Source organism: Ochotona princeps, chromosome 15 (genome assembly GCF_030435755.1).
Source record: "Ochotona princeps isolate mOchPri1 chromosome 15, mOchPri1.hap1, whole genome shotgun sequence".
Classification (NCBI taxonomy): domain Eukaryota; kingdom Metazoa; phylum Chordata; class Mammalia; order Lagomorpha; family Ochotonidae; genus Ochotona; species Ochotona princeps.
In genome coordinates this window covers 45,946,962-45,965,956 of record NC_080846.1, presented here as the reverse complement: position 1 = coordinate 45,965,956, position 18,995 = coordinate 45,946,962, and the positions used below count along the sequence as shown (strand labels likewise).

Below are 18,995 nucleotides of genomic sequence, written 5' to 3'. Positions count from 1 at the left end.
AAGGAATGCATGAATTGCCAAACTTCATTGTACTTACAGAAGACAAGTAAATGTCTATTTCTTGGCAATCTCCACTGGGGTGTATAAGACTACAGATTTAGTCTTTTTACCTCCTAGTTAAGATTTAGATTTTAAACAGGGAGAGATCATCAATTGGCTTAGCTGGTTCACTGGTCCTGAAGAACAGTCTCGTCATATATAGTGTGGAAGAAGAAATCCCTTAAAAAGTGTTGTGAAGAAGGGGAAACAGATGCTGCACAGAAAACAGTGCAGCCCTGGAAACCCAGAGCTCTTGGAATGAGGAGAATTTCTGCCTCTTTTTTCAGTGAGCAAATTCATCTGCAAATGATCACTCAGCTAATGGAGTCTTAAGTGGACCAACAGCAACATCAGAAGCCCACGATGACTGCTATGTTTGATCCAAAGTAGACAACCAAGGATATCCAGTATTGGTTCCAGCTGTGATTCTTCAAAGTAAGCCTCTGGGATGCTATGTAAGAAGCCAAAAGGAACCTTCCTAGGCCAAACAGCCAACATGGGAACATGGGAAAAAGAAATCTCCATAGCCAAGAAAAGAGCCTGTCATCTCACCTAGAAAGCTAACTGGCTATTATCACAAGTTCCCCCCTCATTCAGGTCAGGTTGGTGTACTTTTAATTGATTTGGAATAAAAGAAATGCTTGTTGAGATTATGCAGATCCTCAAGGTCAGGAAACTTTCGAAAAATTAACACAGCATGAATTTTGTTTTTAGAGTTCTAAAGAGACTCAGACTTTTCAAACCTTTTTGTGGTATCAAGTGACATCTCAATGACTGATTTGGGGATACTTTTATTACAAAATCATGATAATGTAAAACATTCTGTATTACACTCCAGTAGAAAACGATCGCCAAGGGAAAGAGGTTTATTCGTCTTTTGTCAAAGAAAGTTTGGTAATTCTTTAAGCCATAACATCATTGTTCTAAGAGTACCCTGCAGACTGATCATTAAGATAAAAACTACCACTGAGGAGCAGCAGTGGCTATGCAAGACTTGGGGACATCTAAATAAATGTCCAACATGTCCGTAGTTGGTACAAGTTTTTGTGGCAGACCCCTCATAAGAACTTCAGCCTCGAAATGCATCTCATGAGCCTCCCCAAACAGGACGCTGCACTCACAACTCTTCTTCAGTGAAAACAGCTTCAGTTTAACTAGCAGGAAAAGCTGCGCGCTAGAAACCTGAAATTTCCCATGTGTCCAGTATGTTACTCATCTTGGTGGTAGAATGGTAGAGAAATTAACAAGAGAATGGACACACAAAGGGTTTTCAAAAAGTTAATGAGAAATATATATTGTGAAAAATGCATATTACGAAACAACTCTGCAGGGATTTCAACATTTTTGCAACAAAATCAAAATCTTCTGAACTCTAACTGTTCCCCAAAATTTTTTGAAGTATCCGCACATGATGGTAAATATAAAGACAGGATCAAGGGCCTGGTACAATGGCTCAATGGCTAAATCTTCACCTTGCATGTGCCAGAATTCCATATAAGTGCCAGTTCTTTTCCCAGATGAAATTCCCTTCCAGCTCCCTGCTTATGGCCTGGGAAAGCAGTAGAGGACTGCCCAAACCCTTGGGATCCAGCACCCATATGGGAAACCCAGAAGAAGCTCCTGTGTAGCACATGAAAAAATTCAACTAACGTTTAGAGGAGCACCAATCAGACTCATAGCTGACCTCTCAGAGGAAATTCTACAAGCCAGAAGGGAATGGAGCAACATATTCCAAATTTTAAAGGGGAAAAATTGTCAGCACAGAATAACTACCCAGCAAAGCTTTCCCTTATATTTGAAAATGAAATAAAATTCTTCCACAGTAAAAAAAAAATTTCAAAGAATATGCCTCTTCCAGACCTGCTCTACAAATGATGCTTAAAAATGTTCTCTTGACAGAGAAAAGGAGTAGCACCTACCAAAACCAAAGGCAAGTCCAGAGAACATCCCAGTAAAAAGACAACAGAAGACTACATTAAACAATGAAAAACCCATTTTTAAAATAACAAGAGACCAAATTACTACTTACCCATGCTAACCCTGAATGTAAATGATCAAACTCATCAATCAAGCATCAGAGACTCACAGACTGGATCCAAAAACAAAACCCATCTATCTGTTGCATACAGAAGACATTTCACCAACAAAGATCAGCAGAAATTAAAAATAAAAGGATGGAAAAAGATATTCCAGGCTATTGGAAAGAAAAAACAAGCTGGTGTAGCCATTCTTATATCAGATAATACAGACTTTGACGTGACGCTCTTGGCTTTGCATCAGCTCAGCTATAGCCATTGCAGCCGTTTGGGGAGTGAACCAGCAGATGGAAGATCTTCCCGTCTGTCCTTCTCTCTGTAAATCCGATCTGCCTTTCCAATAATGGAATGTCCTTTCTACTCTTTGCTTTCCTCTCTCTGACTACTGTCTTCTTCCAGTTTTCCACTTCAAATACTGTGTGTCTTTCAGTTTCCAAAGGACTTCTCCTAGGTGTTTCTTTATGGGTTCCCCCCTGTAGAGTCAGGTATGCCCCTGCTAAATTCTTCTAGCAAACCTGCAGCAGCACCTATGAAGCCCACTCATATGTTCTCATAAGCCAGATTTCTCCATGAAGAAATCCAGGGACTACATAGAGAAGGCAGGGACTACAATGGGAAGCCCACAAGAGGATGCACTCAATCAAGATATACTGAAAAACCAAAGGACTTTTTGATGGCATCTTCGGCACTCAATGGACTACTAGGTACATAATGAATTTTCTTTTAAAAAAAAGATGTATTTCTTTTTCTTGGAAAGGTAGATTTACACAGAGAAGGAAAGACAGAAAGATCTCCCATCTGCTGGTTCACTTCCTAAGTGACCACAATGGCTGGAGCTGAGCTGATCCAAAGCCAGAAGTCAGGAACTTCCTCCGGGTCTCCCACGTGGGCGCAGGGTTCCACCTTAGGGCACCTGAGTTCAAGTCCCAGCTCTTGTTTCCCAGTGCAGCTTCCTGGTGGCACACAGCCTGGTAGGCAGCAGGTAATGCTCCAAGTACTTAGGTCCCCACCACCCCTACGCAAGACCTGGATAGAGTTCCCAGATCCTCCTCTTCACCCTTCTCTCTCTCCCTCTCCATTTTTCCTCTCTCCCTTCCTCCTCCACACCCCTTTACTTTTACTTTTCCATTCTCACAAACAACATAATTTTTTTAATTTTAGGAAACACCAGAGCGACAGCTTAATTTGCCTGCTCAGAATGGACTATACAAGGATATTTCAAAAAGTTTATGGCACTTTGAATTAAAAGTTTTTGTACAAAACAAGATTTTAAATTCTTGCATCTTTTTCTCATAATTCACATTTCCCATAAGCTTTTTAAACGTGCCTTGTATGGTGAACCTGAAAGAAAATTCACAATTAAATTTTAACGGTAACATATTTTTAACAAAGGAAAATAAATCATTAATTTTAATAGAATAAAATTTGCTACCATTAAAAAGTCCCAAGAAGATGTAGAAGTTGAATCTTTCTCAAATATCAAAAGAGCTTTCTGCATCAAATAAATTGCTTTGGATATTTTATTTTTCTTTATTTTATTCATTATGCTTGATTCTGCAAAGGCAAACAAATATTTTACCCAATGGACAATACAAAAACTCTTTCAAATTTTTTTGGAAATACAGTTTACCCCAATTTTAATTACCTGTAAAACAATCAATGCTTCCAGATTGTTTGAGCTTCTCCTGACTTTTTGTAGGAACACATTTGCTAACAGTTGGAGTCTGCAAAACTGAAGAATAACAAACAACTATTTATTACAATCAGGTTTGTGTCCAAGACACAAAAAAATTTTTTAAGATTTACTCTTCTAGAACTATACTATAGTATTGATATAGGGGAACTCAGTGAAGGGGGAGGGAATTGAAGAGGGGATAAGGAAAATCCCAGGACCTATGGAACCATACCATAAACAGAAGTATAAAAAAAATTTACTCTTCTATTCGTTTGAAAGAAAGAATGACAGAATACACAAAGAAATCACCCTTCTGTTGGTCCATTCCCCAAATGACCTCAACAGGTACATCTGCACCAGACGACAAAACCAGGAACTCAATCTCTATGCCCTGTAAGATGGCAGAGCCGCATAATGTGCTTCCTCAGCAGGCACACAGGCAAGGGGCTAGACCAAAGGGAAACACCAGGAACTCAAGCCACACCCCAGTACCCCAGTTCGGGAGTCCAGTCTCACAGAGGCCTAACCCTAACCCAGGAAATAGCTTTTCAACATTAAAGAGTAACTCCCTCTTTCTGAAATTGCTGCTTTTAGTCCATGCCAATTTTTTCTATCATTAATAGAAAAACAAACTAGTATATCCACCACCGCCTTCAAATCCTTGCTTACTTGCCACAGTAAATCTCAAAACAAGAATTTCCAAATCATTTTTTATTTCATCTTAAATAAAATAATCAGAAAAGTTATTTTTTTAATCTGCTTTTTGTTCAGTTTACTTTTTGTAAATACAAGTTTCAAGTCCAAATGCCAATCAGGTGTCAAAACTCTGCCTTCAGCCCATTCTACAAAAACTGTTTCATTCAGTCTCTGCAACAGTTCTGGGTACCAGTTGAACGTCCTCACTCTCCTCTGGTTCTGGCTGATAATATGGGAAACTGTCTTAAGATGCTCAACTAAAATACAGAATACTGCCAGTTGTTGATCCTGGCATATAACTCAGACTGACCATCATGGGTCCAGTAAAAAGAGGCACCTGGATGAAGAAAAATGAGAGTAAGTTATGCTGGCTCAGAGTGATGGAAATTGTAGCACTGAGTCTTGCAATTTCAGACCTGGTCCTCATGAGATGTGGCAATATTGTGTTTCTGTCCACGGAGGTCTGTGACCTTACAATAAATTGTTTTTACTGAGTTTTAAATGTTTCTACTAAAACATGAGTTACAATGCGATGGTTTCTGGCTTTATCACTAAAGGACATGGGCTCCTTTCCTGGCCAAGGTTATGGAAACTTATCTGCACCCAGACAGCAATTCAAAGCAGAAAACACACTCTAATCTCTCCGTACCTAGTGTACCATAGATGCTAATTAATCTCTCCTGATTGCAACCACTAGAGAGAAGGATGAGATTGGAAAAAAAAAAAAAAACTTGGAGTATCACACATGAAAGAATCACAATTGACTCGTTGGTCAACTGATAACCATTGCAAACATTTTGAATATCACAACAATGTTTAGGAAACATTAGCCTGGCAGGAGCAAACTAAAGTGAAGAGAGACAGAAAGAACAACGTGCTCATCTATGGTGGCAGGTCAATAAAGCAAAGACAAAAAAAACTGACTCAGGAACACTGCAAAGGAATCCTAAGTAATTCTATTCAAATTTGAACTAAAATGAACTCAATAACTTTCAGTGGTCTGATTTAGAAAACTCGTGTGCTATTAGAAGTCTTAAGGAAAGCATCTGCCAATGCACTATTTAGTAACACTTGGAGAAAGTAAGGCCCTAGTCCTCTCTTGAAGAAGATATAGTTGCTGAGAATCATGGGCTTGATTCAAACGGAAAACCCGACACAAGAATGTGAGTCACATGCTGAACCAGGTCTTTTCATCTCAAAGAATATCCCTAGTTGTTTGTTTCTTAAGGTTTATTTTTTATTGTTATTTGAGAAGCAATTTATGGCTTCAATTTATTTTTATTGAGAAAAGAGAGACAGAGATCTTCATTTCACTGGTTCACCTCCCCACTGAAAAAATGGTCACAATAGCCACAGCTGAGCTGATTTGAAGCCAGGAGCCAGGAAGTTCCCCTGGCTCTCCCATGTAGGTACAGGGACCCAAGGGGTTGAGCCATCTCTGTTGCTCTCCCAGGCCAGAAGCAGGCAGGGACCTGATCAGAAGTGGAACAATCCAGACACCAAGGGCAACTGCATGGGATGCTGGCACTGCAGGCAAAAGTTCAGCCTATACACCACAATGCTGGACCAAGGTTGTTATCTTTTTTTTTTTTTAAAGATTTATTTTATTTTCATTACAAAGTCAGATATACTGAGAGGAGGAGAGACAGAGAGGAAGTGGAGCTGCCGGGATTAGAACCAGCGGCCATATGGGATCAAGGCGAGGACCTTAGCCACTAGGCCACGCTGCCAAGCCCAAGGTTGTTATCTTTTAAAGTGTTTTTATTATTTTCTTTTTATTGTTGTTTAAATATTTGAGAAGGATAGATGCCCATGTGAGCCTCCAATTAGGTCAGGAAAGGTCAGTTATGGAGGAAGGTCAGTGGGACAATTGCTTCAGTTCTGTTTTCCTTTTTTCTCCTTGGTGTCAAACTACCTCAGCACCCACAGGGATGCTGGATGGTCATTTGATCATGCCTTAGAGACCCTGATGTTGGGAAGAGTGTTCCAAGAGTGTAACTTGAGTGGTTTCGATAATTCTGAGAAGTTTTTGGTTTCATTGCTCCAAGGTTAACAAAATCTTTTGAAGGTCTATTGGTTGACAAAGTCCACCTTAATGCTTCCACAGGCCCAGGAACATGTTGCAAAGCTTGACCAACCTGTTCTGCTTTTCATTCTTCGACAAGACAGCTGACATTCCCTGCTACCCTAGAAGAGCTGGTCATCCTGTCCCCAGTGAGCATCTGGGCATGCTGACTACTATACAGGTATCAGCAACTGAAGAGGTCCACTCCCCTGGAATAGGCACTTGAAGGTGAGATCACACATCCTGCGATTTTCTCTGTGGCTGGGATCTGAGTTCAGTTGTCCTTGGAGAGATCCTCAAGAAACCTCCCTGGGGTGACCTCAGACTTGACTCTAGATGCACCAGCCAGTACAGGTTCAGGTAATCTGTCACCAGCTACTAGCCAACATATATCAGCAGATGCAGCTGCCCAGTTTTACTCCAGCCGCATATTTCACATGAACTGAAGGATGCTGTAGCCCATCCCAGCCAGCCTGTCACGGACCCAATCCTCACGCATTCCCAACAGATGCCTCAGTCTAGTCAGGGTGACCCCCCAAAAACCCTCATAACGCCTGCACCCAACCCTGGTTCTTACACATACCAGCCTCTGATGTAGCCTAGTCCAGCCCAGGCCTCATCCCAGCCTGCTCTTCTGCACACCCATGGGTGCTGAGGTCTAGCTCAGCCTGACCTGCCCCCAGACCCAACCCTCAAATATGCTAATAGATACTACCACCTTATCCAGCCTGGCTCAGTCCGACCTTGGCTCTTGTGTTCACCAATGGTAGGTATAGCCTGGCAGGGGAGTGCCCATAGTTCCCCTGCCAGGCATGCTCCCAACCCTGGATCTTGCACCTGCCAGGGCTACTTCAGTCCAGCATGACATGACTCATACCCAGTCCTGTCACTTGCCAGCTGGCTCTCGTGCATACCAGTCAGTGGCAGCCCAGCCAAGACAGGGCCATCCTGAGACCAGCCTGTCCCCATTCCCAGCTCTCACACTCACCAGTGAAAGCAGCAGCCCAGCAAGAGTTTCCCTGAAGTTCCCCTACCAGGACTGCTCCCAGCCCTAGGTCTTGCGTGTGCCTGCAGGTGCTGGAGCCCAGTCTGAGATGGTCCACCCTCAGTATCGGCATTTGCCTGCTGGTGCTACGGCCTGGATCAGCCCAGCCTATCCCGGTCCCAGCTCTTGCTCATGGGTGCAGCATCTTAGCCCAGCCTGGCCCACCCTCAATCCTCATGTGAACTGATGGGAGTTGCAGTCCAACCCAGCCTTGCCTGCACCCTGTTCTGACTCTCATTTGTGCCAGTGTGTGTTGTGGACTGATCCTGCCTGACTCATACATATACTATAGAGTGCTGCAGCCCAGCCTGGTCTGACCTGCTTCAGGCTCTGGTTCATGCACTCACTAGTGGGAGCTATGACCCAAGTACCCCTAACAGGTCCTCTCCCAGAAACAGATCTCTTATGTGCTGGCAGGAGCTGTACCCAAGCTGACACAGTCAGCCTGCAATCCTAGCACTCACCAGAAGGTACTGCAGTCAGGCCTGACTGACCTGTACACATTCCAGCTCACACCCAGTCTGGCCCAACCCCAGACCTGGTTCTCATGTGACCCAGTGGGTGCCATGGGATATCAAGATCAAGTCTGGCTCTTACATATGCCAGCAGTTTCTAGAGCCTAGCCCAATCTGGTCATTCCTCAGACCCAGCCCACAAGCATAGCAATGGATTCTATAGCCTTGCCCAGCCTGGTCCATCCACAGCCCCAGCTCTCACAATCACCAATGGGAGCTGCAGCCCAACAGTGGAGTCCCCAGAGTTCCCCTATCAGGCCAGTTCCTAGCCCTGAGTCTTGCACGTTCTGGCTGGTACTTCAATCCAATATGGTAAGGCCAGCCTGCAGACTCAGCTCTCCAGCAGGTGTCACAGCCTAGCCCAGCTGGGCAAGGCCCACACCCAGTCCTGGTTCTTGTGTGTTCCAGTGGATATTGCAGCCTGGCCCAGCCTGGCCTGTCCCCAGACCCAACCCACACAACTGCTGAAGAGTGGGCCTGGCATAACAGCCTAGTAGCTAAATCCTTGCCTTGCATGCACCAGGATCCCATACGGACACTGGTTCATGTTCTGGCTGTTCCAGTTCCCTTCCAGCTCCCTGTCTGTGGCCTGTAAACGCAGTAAAGGATGGCCCAAAGCCTTGGGACCCTGGACCCACATGGAAGACTGGAAGAAGCTCCTGGCTTTGGATTGGCTCAGCTCCAGCCACTTGGCCACTTGGGGAGTAAACCAGTGGATGGAACATCTTTTTCTCTATCTCTCCTTCTCTCTGTAAATCTGACTTTCCAGGAAAGAAAAGAAGAAAAAAAAAGCAAGCAAGCACTGATTAGTGCTAAGAAATTTGTAGAAAAAAAAAATGCTAAAGAATGCTGCAGCCCTGTCTGGCCTGGCCCATCCCAGCCCTGGCTCTTGTGCTCCTCAGTGGGAGCTACACCCTAGTAAGGGAGTTCCCCAAGTTTCCCTACTAGGCCTGCTCCCAACCCTGGATTTCACATATGCCAGTAGGTACAGTGGCCCTGTTTGGCATAATCTGCCCCAATTTTACATGTGCCAGCAGATGCTACAGCCTTGCCCCTGCTGGCCTCCTCCCAGCCTCAGCTCACACGAGTGTCAGGTAGGTTTCTGTGATCCAGTCTGGCTTGGTACATCACTAACCCCAGTTCTCTGCATAAACCGGCAGGTAATGCAGTCCCACAGAGGCAAGCCCATAATTCCCCTACAGAATATGCAACCTGCCCCCCAATATGGCTCTCTCGCGTTCTGGTGGGTGTTGTGGCCCAGCCTAACACGGCCCACCCCCTGCTCTCATACTTGCAGATAGTACTGCGGCCTAGCCCAGCCAGGCATGCCCCTCCCAACCCAGCCAGTTTGTGCATGTGGAAGCGTGTGGCAGGAGATATTATTAAGCACAGCCCAGGTCTCCCATGTGGGCTGCTGCCTTGGCCTGACCCAGACATGTCCTCTGGGTTTGCCACTCTAAACCACTCCATATCAGTTCCCTCATCTACCTGTGAGTGCAGTGGCCTGGTCTGTGAAAGCCCCCAGAAGTCATTCCTTCCCTCCCTGACAAACATTCCCCTCAGCTGCTCCCACTCCAATACCCCCCAGATTTGTTGCACTCTGTGATTCTCCCATTCCATCTTCAGCATTGGACTCCAAATTGGAGACAGCGGAAAGAAGTTTGTACCCATGCTGTCCCTCTCCATTCTAAGTGGCTGACATCCCAGGAGCAACAGCAACTGGCAGTTCACAGATCTGTTTTCTACACACCATTTACCATCAAAAGCCACCAAAGGACCTAGGAAAAATGGCTTGTTCCAATCTGAGGTAGAGAAAATGTCAGATGGGTCTGGGACATTTTGTTGTGTAAATAGCAAAATATTTCTCAAGGAACACAGGCGGCATATAAAAACCATACAAGTTCTAGTCTGAAGGAACTTTCTCTTACTGACAAAATTTGTAACTTTGAACATCGAAAATAAATTTTAAAAATGGTGGTAGCTGACTTAACAAGATCTAATTTTTAAAAATAATTCAACCCATCACATTACTCAAAAACATAAAAAGGACAAATTAGGGGCAGCTCTTCTTTATAAAAGAATGTCAGCAAGTAAATGTAGCAAGAATAATTCAATTAGAAATTGATCATGTACAGCCAAAGTAATAATTGATTCGGGAAGAAATCACCAATCAAAGCTAAAATCATTGAGAGAAAGTCTGTGGGGGAACAGGATATTCATTCCATCTCCAAGCATCACACAGCACCTTTTTGACTACAGCATCAGAAAGCTATCTTTAAAATGGAGACATATACCAGACATCACCTTAACAAATAACACTCTGCTTTACCCATGATAGGACAAGAAACACAAGTCAAAATAAAACAATATCACATACATAATAATTTTAAAAAACTACTAATAAAATCCAAAAGTGGAATATGTCTTCAAAAACAATAATGTCCAGAAAGAAAATAAATTTCACAAATTATTCTAGTTAAAAGTAGAATATGGCAGCCAATGTTACACTGTTGGAGAGTAACAACGTCATGATGGCTGTGTAAAGGAATGTTCTTGTTATTAACCAATAAATGAATTATTTAGTGACACCTGATCTCGGTAGGCACTTAGTGTTTGATGGAATCAATGAGCTGCCAATCATTTATTACAAACTCAAAAAATTAATTACTCTATTTTTAGAAGGTTACTAACTGTTTTGGCATGCAAAGCAAAAGCAACAATTAATCAGAGTAGAAAAATAAAAATAATGATTTTTAGCTTACAGTCAATAAGAGCACAGTTTACAAATTAGACTGACTCTGTAGTTGAACTTGACTTAAAAACGTACATTCACAATTGCCTACTACCTTGCCATTGGTTGAGAAGCACAACGGCTATTCGGTGCTGAGCTTGAATTAATTCAAGATGCAAATCCATCATGAAACTATTTGCTGTGATTGGTTTGTGAGTGTCTCCTGTTGCATCATGTGTGCTCTTTGGTCCAGTAGATTTGATGTAAAAATAAAAAGAAATGCAGTTACTAAAACAGACCAAAACCTTGCTATATCCTATTATCATTCAAGTCATTCTCATCTTACTTGGAGTTATTAAATTCCGCTCACTTCTGAATCCTTTGCACTTGGTTTACACACAATAAATGTGCTCTTAGAATTCACCAGCATTCTCTTGCTTAACAAATTTAAAGACTTCTCACGCTCCTTGATTTATTCTGGGAAGAGAGGACTCTTTCTGGCCTGAGAGGAAAGCCACTGCAAATTGGGTTTACTTACCTGCTGGCAAAGCCAGAACTCTTACCACTACTTATGCAAAGCTTTAATCTCATGTAAGATTTCTCCATTCTTACCTTGGCATAGCAGTGATCAACTACTGATGATCCATTTGGCAAAGTAGTTAACATGCAATTCAAATTTATTCCATCAATTGCTTTGTCAAGAAGTTCATAAGCAAAAAATAACTGCTCCACAGGCTTTTTCTAAAATAAATTTGTAAGCAAAAAAGGAAAAGGAAAACTTGAGGAAAAATCACGTACAAAATGTCCAAAATCTTTTTAATAATCATTCAAAATCAGCAGTGGGTGTTTGGCATAACAGTTAAGACACCTGTTGGGACAATTACATCCCATTTCAAGCCTACTTTGACTTTTTATTGCAGTTTCCTACTAATGCAGACCCTGGGAGGCAGCAGGTAATGGCTGAAAAAATGGGGTCCCTACAACCTACATGAGAGAGCCCAGACGGAGTTTTAGGCTTCTAGCTTGGGTATGGCCCACTTCCAGCTTTTAAGGCATTTGGAGGGTGAATCAACAGATAGGAATTCATTCTCTCTCTCTGTCTCTCTGTCTCTGTCTCTCACTCTCTCTCTCCACCTCCTCCTCCAATCCTCTCCCCAGCCTTTCCTCCCTGTTATTTCAATGACTTCTTGAAAAAAAAAAAAACACAGAAATTAGGAGCTGACATGTGGTTTATCAGACTAAACTCTTGCTTGTGATGCTGACAGCCCATGTGGAGTGCGATTTCAAGTCCCAGATACTTGGCTTCCAATCCATCTCCTTGCTAAAGCATCTGGGAGGGCAACAGAACTTGGGCTCTTGTGAACCATGTGGAAGACCAGGACAGAGCTCTTGGCTCCTGGCTTCAGCTTGGCTCAGCCCTAGTGATTGTGTACTGTGTAATCGGGTATATTAACTAGCAGATGGATGATCTCGCTCTCAGATAAAAGTTTTTAAAATAAATAATGTTATGTTTCTTGCCAAATGCATCCATCTTTGTCAATGTAAAATAATACCAGTAAAAGTGAAGATAATAAATTTCATCATTTTTCCGAAGATAAGCTAAGCTTGTGACAGACATGCAATTAACTTCCATTTCCTAATTTCGAAGTTTGGATTATACCATTTAGTAAATCTCAGAGTCACAGAGCTGGAAACTGAGATGAAAACCTATCAATCCCAATAGTCCACTTGAGGGCTTTCAAAAACTAAACATCTTTTGAAGGTAATTATTCTCACAAAGAGACAAATATAGAGAACAATGTAACAGACAACCTATTTTATTTAATCTTTCAAACTTTATAGCATTTTTCAGGAATTTGTTTAAGAAATAAAGCAGAGTGTGGCCTGGGAAAGCAGTCGAGGACGGCCCAATGCATTGGGACCCTGCACCCGTGTGGGAGACCTGGAAGAGGTTCCAGGTTCCCGGCTTCGGATCAGCGCGCACCGGCCCGTTGCGGCTCACTTGGGGAGTGAATCATCGAATGGAAGATCTTCCTCTCTGTCTCTCCTCTCTGTATATCTGACTTTGTAATAAAATAAACAAATCTTTAAAAAACAAAAAGAAATAAAGCAGAAATGTATATAAAAAAGTTTAAAGTCTCTGTGTAACTTTCCCCAATATCATTCTCCCCACAGGCAGCCCAGCACTTTGAATTTAGTTCTACCCTTCTTTCCCATGTTTCTAAACCCCTACTGCACATGTCCTAAGCAAAATGCAGTATCATTTTGCATGTTCTTAAAAATCTCTCTTACAAAAGGCTGTATTTTTCATTCAACCGTACACTAGGACCTTATTCATTCTGGCGTGTTTGACTCAATGGATCGCTCATGGCTTGTTTATGGACACAGAACTACTGTAGATGCTTCAAGTTGAAACAAGACTTAATACAAAGAACCACAGGTGCCCATCACAGTTAGAAGGCAAGTGGAACCCAGAGTCAATTTGCTTTATGCAATTCTCAAGAGCTCCCTCGGAATTCTCCAGAGTTCACAACCTCCAGCAACTCCTGCCCCAACACAGGTGAACTACAAGACCTTGCCCAGCTGAGCACAGCTGGAAACCCCATACACTCTGCACCACAAATTCAAGCAAATGCCCCTTATTAAAACACTAACCTAGAACCCTATGGAAATGGGATGTTGAAAATATTATTTCAGGAGTCTACCCTGTAATTTAATAACTACAGAAGGGAACTGCAATGATGCCAAGCCAGCTCAGACTGATTGCTCCACAGGCCAGGAACAAGCAGCAGAGGCAGTGGCCAGTGGAGGATGACAGGCCATAGGTTTCAAAGTGTAAGGACTTGGTCTTTCAGATCCTAGCGGCAGCAGCCCACCCCTTTCTAAGCTGAACCGCCCCCCCATCCACTACAGAGTTTGGTCTTACAAAGGCTTCAGTACAGAGGTCACAGTTGCACTGCTGGGTCGAGTTAAGTCTGTTATAGTAGCTTCCCGTGCTAGCATGGTGGGATGTCTGTGGGGGCCAAAGAATAGAGCTTGGCAGAGGCGTCTGTCCCCTATGAGGGGATGAACTCTGACAGTGGCGGCTCCAGCCACAGACGGTGCTGAACTGCGGAACGTTGGGCTCTCAAAATACCAGGAACCATATGCTGCTTCACCTCTTCCTTCCAGGGCAGCAGGAATGCACTGAGCACCTCTGTTACACTGCCAAAACCTTTACATGGTTATGTCAGAACAAAAAGATACTTTTTAACCTTTCCTCACAGGTATAACCTTCACTGAAGGTCTAGACATGATAACTTTTACCAGATATGGACTCTCCTACTTCTCACTGGCAGCAGCTACATCTTTGAAGGATGGTTGTTGCATCTTTGTCTAGTAAAATAGTCCTATTCTTCCTTTCATCTGCTAGTGCGATATGTTACAGAACTTCAAATGTTACATCCCACTTGCATTGAAATACACAGAATTTGATTATCCTCAAATAGGCTCATTTAAGATACAGTAACAGACCCAGATATAGATATAATATCTACATATAGGTAAGCCACAGACCAAGAGAAATTCCTAAAAAAAAAAAAAAATCCAAGTAGTATTTTAGTTTACTAAAATAACCAACCTATCTAAGAGTAAGACCAAGCTTATGAATCATTAGGAGGCGAGACTGTCCCATCCCTTCTATTCAGTACCCAAGCTATCTCCCTACATAAAAGGGAAGATCTTTTTTCTTGGCTATCTTTGCCTAGGATGCAGTTGTCCAGAGGCTCCAACTTTATGCTAAAACTTTAGGTTGTCCAGGTACTGGTCTCCCATCTCACACCTGCCCAGGTCTCAGCTCCTGTCCCTGAATGGCAGTTAAAACATCAAAGCTTCTCCATAGCTACACTCATCGAGCTCCTGCAGCACACACTCATAAACTCAACACTGGCTCCCAGGGCCCCTCTCTCTTACGGCCCTGAGGTCTAGCTCACTGTCTGCTGAGGTTTATGTGTACTTGAACATACTTCTTTAGGTCTGTCTGATAGCTCAGCATTTTCTAGCAGGTGGATTTTTCAGGGCATCCAGTTTGCTATTTTGCCAGAAATACAAGTCTCTCAAAATGCCTTTCTAACATTATAAGATTTCGGCGATCTCACACATACCCGCATTCCGCCATCACCTTCACCACAGTCTTTATTATCATCTTGTCATCACCCAGTTCGTGTCCCGGCAGCCCCGTTTCCCATCCAGCTCCCAGCTTGTGCTCTGGGAAAGCAGTCGAGGATGGCCCAAAGCTTTGGGGCCCTGCACCCACGCGAGGGAGACCCAGAAGAGGCTCTGGGCTCCTGGCGCAGGATTGGCTCAGCTCTGGCTGTTGCAGTCACTTGGGCAGTGAATCAACAGATGGAAGATCTTGCTCTCTGCCTCTCCTTCTCTCTGTATATCTGACTTTACAATAAAAATAAATAAATCTTTAAATAAATAAATAAAAATAAAACATGTTCCGGGCACTGAGCCTAATGCTTTATTTACATTAATCTTCTAACTGCCATAGTCCTATATGGCAGATATTCATTATAATATTATAATATTATAATATTATAATATTATAATATTATAATACCCAGCTCCCTGCTTGTGGCCTGGGAAAGCAGTTGAGGACGGACCAAAGCCTTGGGACCCTGCATCCGCATGGGAAACCCGGAAGAGGTTCCAGGCTTCTGACTTTGGATTAGCTCAGCTTTAGCCACTGCCGTCACTTGGGGAGTGAGTCATTGGACAGAAGACCTTCCCTTCTCTCTCTCTCCTCCTCTCTGTATATCTGACTTTGCAATAAAAATAAATAAATTTTTAAAAAACTGAAAAGTTCAAAAATAGGGCCAGCACTGTGGCTTAGCTGTTACACCACTGCCTGCAATGCCAGTGTCTCATACAAGCACCAGTTCATGTCCTAGCTGCTCCACTTCCAATCCAACTCCCTGTTAAAGACCTGAGAGAAACAGAAGATGGCCAAGCGTTTGGATCCCTGCCACCCACAAAGGACACCAGGATAAGCACCTGGATCCCAGCTTCAGGCTGACACAGCACCAGCCGTTGTGGCTATCTGAGGAGTGAATCAGTGCATGGAACACAACATCTCCTTTCCCCTCCTGGTACTCTTTCAAATCAATAAATAAGGCTTTTTTAAAAAGAATCAAACAGTTTTACATCATTGCAATAGCATCTCTCTTTTATTTAACTAATATCATGAACAAGGGGTGTTCAAAAAGTTCATAGAGCAATCACATTGTTATGAATATGAAATCAGGCAAATCAAACTACAGTTCACAGACTTCCTCTCTAGAAAAGTATTTTTTAAAGTTTATTATTATTATTATTATTATTATTATTATTGCAAAGTCATATTTAGAGAGAGAGGAGACACAGAAAGAAAGATCTTCTGTCTGCTGGTTCATTCCCCAAGTGGTCTCAATGGTCAGAGCTGAACCAATCCGAAGCCAGGAGCCAGGAGCTTCCTCCGGTCTCCCACATGGGTTCAGGGTCCCAAGGCTTGTTCCTTTACTGCTTTCTCAGGCCACAAACAGGGAGCTGAATGGGAAGTGGAGTGACCAGGATACGAACTGGTGCCCTCATGGGATCCCAGTGGATGTAAGGCGAGGACTTTAGCCTCTAGGCTATCACCACCAGACCCAGAAAAAGTACTTATCAACTATAACCCATAAAACAGATGTGTTCTAAACAGGTATAGTGAGCCAAAGGGGGTTTCATTCTCACATGATGGAATATTTATGGGTCTGTATTTTTCCTGAGAAATCATAAGGCTCATGAAGAACCCAGTGATTCCAAGACACCTCACAGAACAGGAAGCAACCGTGTTTAATCCAAAGTCGCTCACAACTGCTTGACGAAGGCAACGGCATCCCCACATGAAACACAACTGCTGGAATTCCACAGTGTACACAACGCTGGTCTGGAATTTGGTCTAGACGTGTGTCATGTACAGAGATAGCTCCCCCAGAATCCCACTCAGCTCTCCAGAACACCACCCACAGCAACAGAAATAATCCAACCACTCGTATCATAGGGAAAGTAGACTGAAGAGGAGCAGCCACTTGTCTGCCCGCTCTTCCGTCTCTCAGGCAGATGCTTACTGAGAAGCTTCCATGTGTCAGACTGTCAACTGTCCATCAAACAGGCCAGAACTCACTTCATCTGTCAAAGACATATGCTGAGCAGGATGGTGCCGCCCTCTCAGACTATCAACCGCAATACATCCAAAACAGCAGAGACAGTTAAACTACAACGCCTTTTAAAACACTCTGTCTAGTTTATTCTTAGAGCTCCCTGGACTCCTTCTAGAGAAGAGCAAAAGGCAAAAAATGACTGTGAGTCTCAATTCTCACAGGTACAATAAGTCTTTAAATATTAAATATTCGGGTGGGGAGAACCCAAGTATCTATGTAACTGTGTCACATAATACAATGTAATTACTGAAGTTAAATAATAAATAAATAAATAAATAAATAAATAAATAAATATTAAATATTCAAAAGTATCTCTATAATGAAGCACCATGCATTGACAAAGTGATATTGTCTGAAAACAAAAATTCGGACTTTTAAGTGTTGTATTACCTTTAATATTGGAAGAATTTCTGGGATCCCTTTTGGAGTCCCAAGGGATTCTTCAGTGGCTTTCCTTGAAAGTGTATCTGGAAAACAAAGGAGGGAATGGAAAAAAGAGGAGGAAAAAGAGGGGTAAAGATGAAGGGGAGTGTAAGAAATAGGACAAACAAAGGGAAAGAGGGAGGACCAAAGGAAAGAAGAGGAGAAAAGAGAACAATGGGAATGTAGCTGTTAATCACAATCATGAAAAACATTACATTAAACTGGTCATCCCTTTTAACTGCCAATGATCTTAGGAATGATTCAACACTTTAGAACTTGAGTAAATATCAAATTGTTTCCTCCATGTAACTAAATGCTTTCTTTATATAATTCAAAACCATCTTGCAGCACAACAAGTCAAATCAAGAATCTTGTTTACAACCTAATATATAGCAAATAGATTTACTTTCCATTGTAGTCTACAAAACCAATTTCAAAACAACCAGAAAACAGCAGCATAAAAACTTTAAAATTTGGATAAACATCAGAAGAGATTAAGTTACAGAACTAGAAATAAAATGTTTATAAGGCAATACTGGCTTTCTATTTCAAGTTTTTTAATAATTCAAACTAAATGATAGATTACTTAATAAACAGCCTAATAAATATCTTGAAGCAGACTGTCATAACAAATACAGATGAATGGTTTGTACTGTATGTTTTATGTGCCAATAAGGTGACAAGAATAACATTCTTAGGAAAATGATAAACATTTATATACCTAAATGACACAATCCCTCATCACATAAATACAGCACATTTCAAATTTATAAATGGATTGTACTCCAATTAGTACTTTAGAAATTAAACATGAAAAATAATCATTACTCTAAGTTGTCTTTAGCCCATTCCTAACCAAACAACACAAATAAGCTTCCAACAGCGAGTTATCAAAGCACACAACATAACTGAATAAGAAACATATTTTTCAAAAGTCATCTCTGGGCCTTTTGCTTCTAGCAACAAGTAATCCAGGAAAACAAAGAAAAAAAGATGGAAAATGTGCTTTAAGAGAAAATTTTTGAAGTTAAGAAGGCCGTGGGGAGCATGGCGGGGGCGGGGGGGCGGAATTCAAGGCCAGGAACCCAGAAAGGGATCCTAGAGAGAACAGGAAGGTATGAGAACTACTTTTCCCACTTGTGGTTTGCAGCACTTCTGGAGAGAGACAACAGGATGCTGAATGGTTCTTCTGACAGCTGGAGCAGCCGAAGAAACCAGAACTGGGATCCAGGGTCCACCAAGGATGATAGGCAGAAGGGGCTGCATCCCAGGAGCTAGTATGAAAGCAGATCTTCCCAAGACAGAACATCTCAGAGTCAAAATATATTACTCTCTCCAACTGGAATAAATCAAGTATTAGTCCCTTCTAGTGCATCCAATAAAAGCAAGAACAGACATTCCCTGAGATAAATCATCATTGAAATCTTCCAGTTATTTCCATGAAATGTTCATTAAATAAAATTTCTATCATAGAGTAACCACAAACTGCTAGAAGTTAGCAGCCCTTCTGGCCCTTCACCTCCACTCCCCCAGAAGCCTTCAACAC

The 18,995-nt window shown here is 42.3% G+C and overlaps 1 protein-coding gene across 1 annotated transcript in view; it reads right to left on the bottom strand.

The window, feature by feature from the left end:
- CFAP54 (cilia and flagella associated protein 54) overlaps positions 1-18,995 on the bottom strand; it is a 358,105-nt gene that overhangs the window by 290,347 nt on the left and 48,763 nt on the right. The window contains exons 15-19 of the mRNA XM_058673646.1: positions 17,417-17,493; positions 11,415-11,543; positions 10,918-11,044; positions 3,721-3,807; positions 3,508-3,629 (exon numbers count right to left, since the gene is read on the bottom strand). Coding sequence (XP_058529629.1) covers positions 3,508-3,629; positions 3,721-3,807; positions 10,918-11,044; positions 11,415-11,543; positions 17,417-17,493 — 542 coding nt within the window. The remainder of the gene's footprint in view (positions 1-3,507; positions 3,630-3,720; positions 3,808-10,917; positions 11,045-11,414; positions 11,544-17,416; positions 17,494-18,995) is intronic.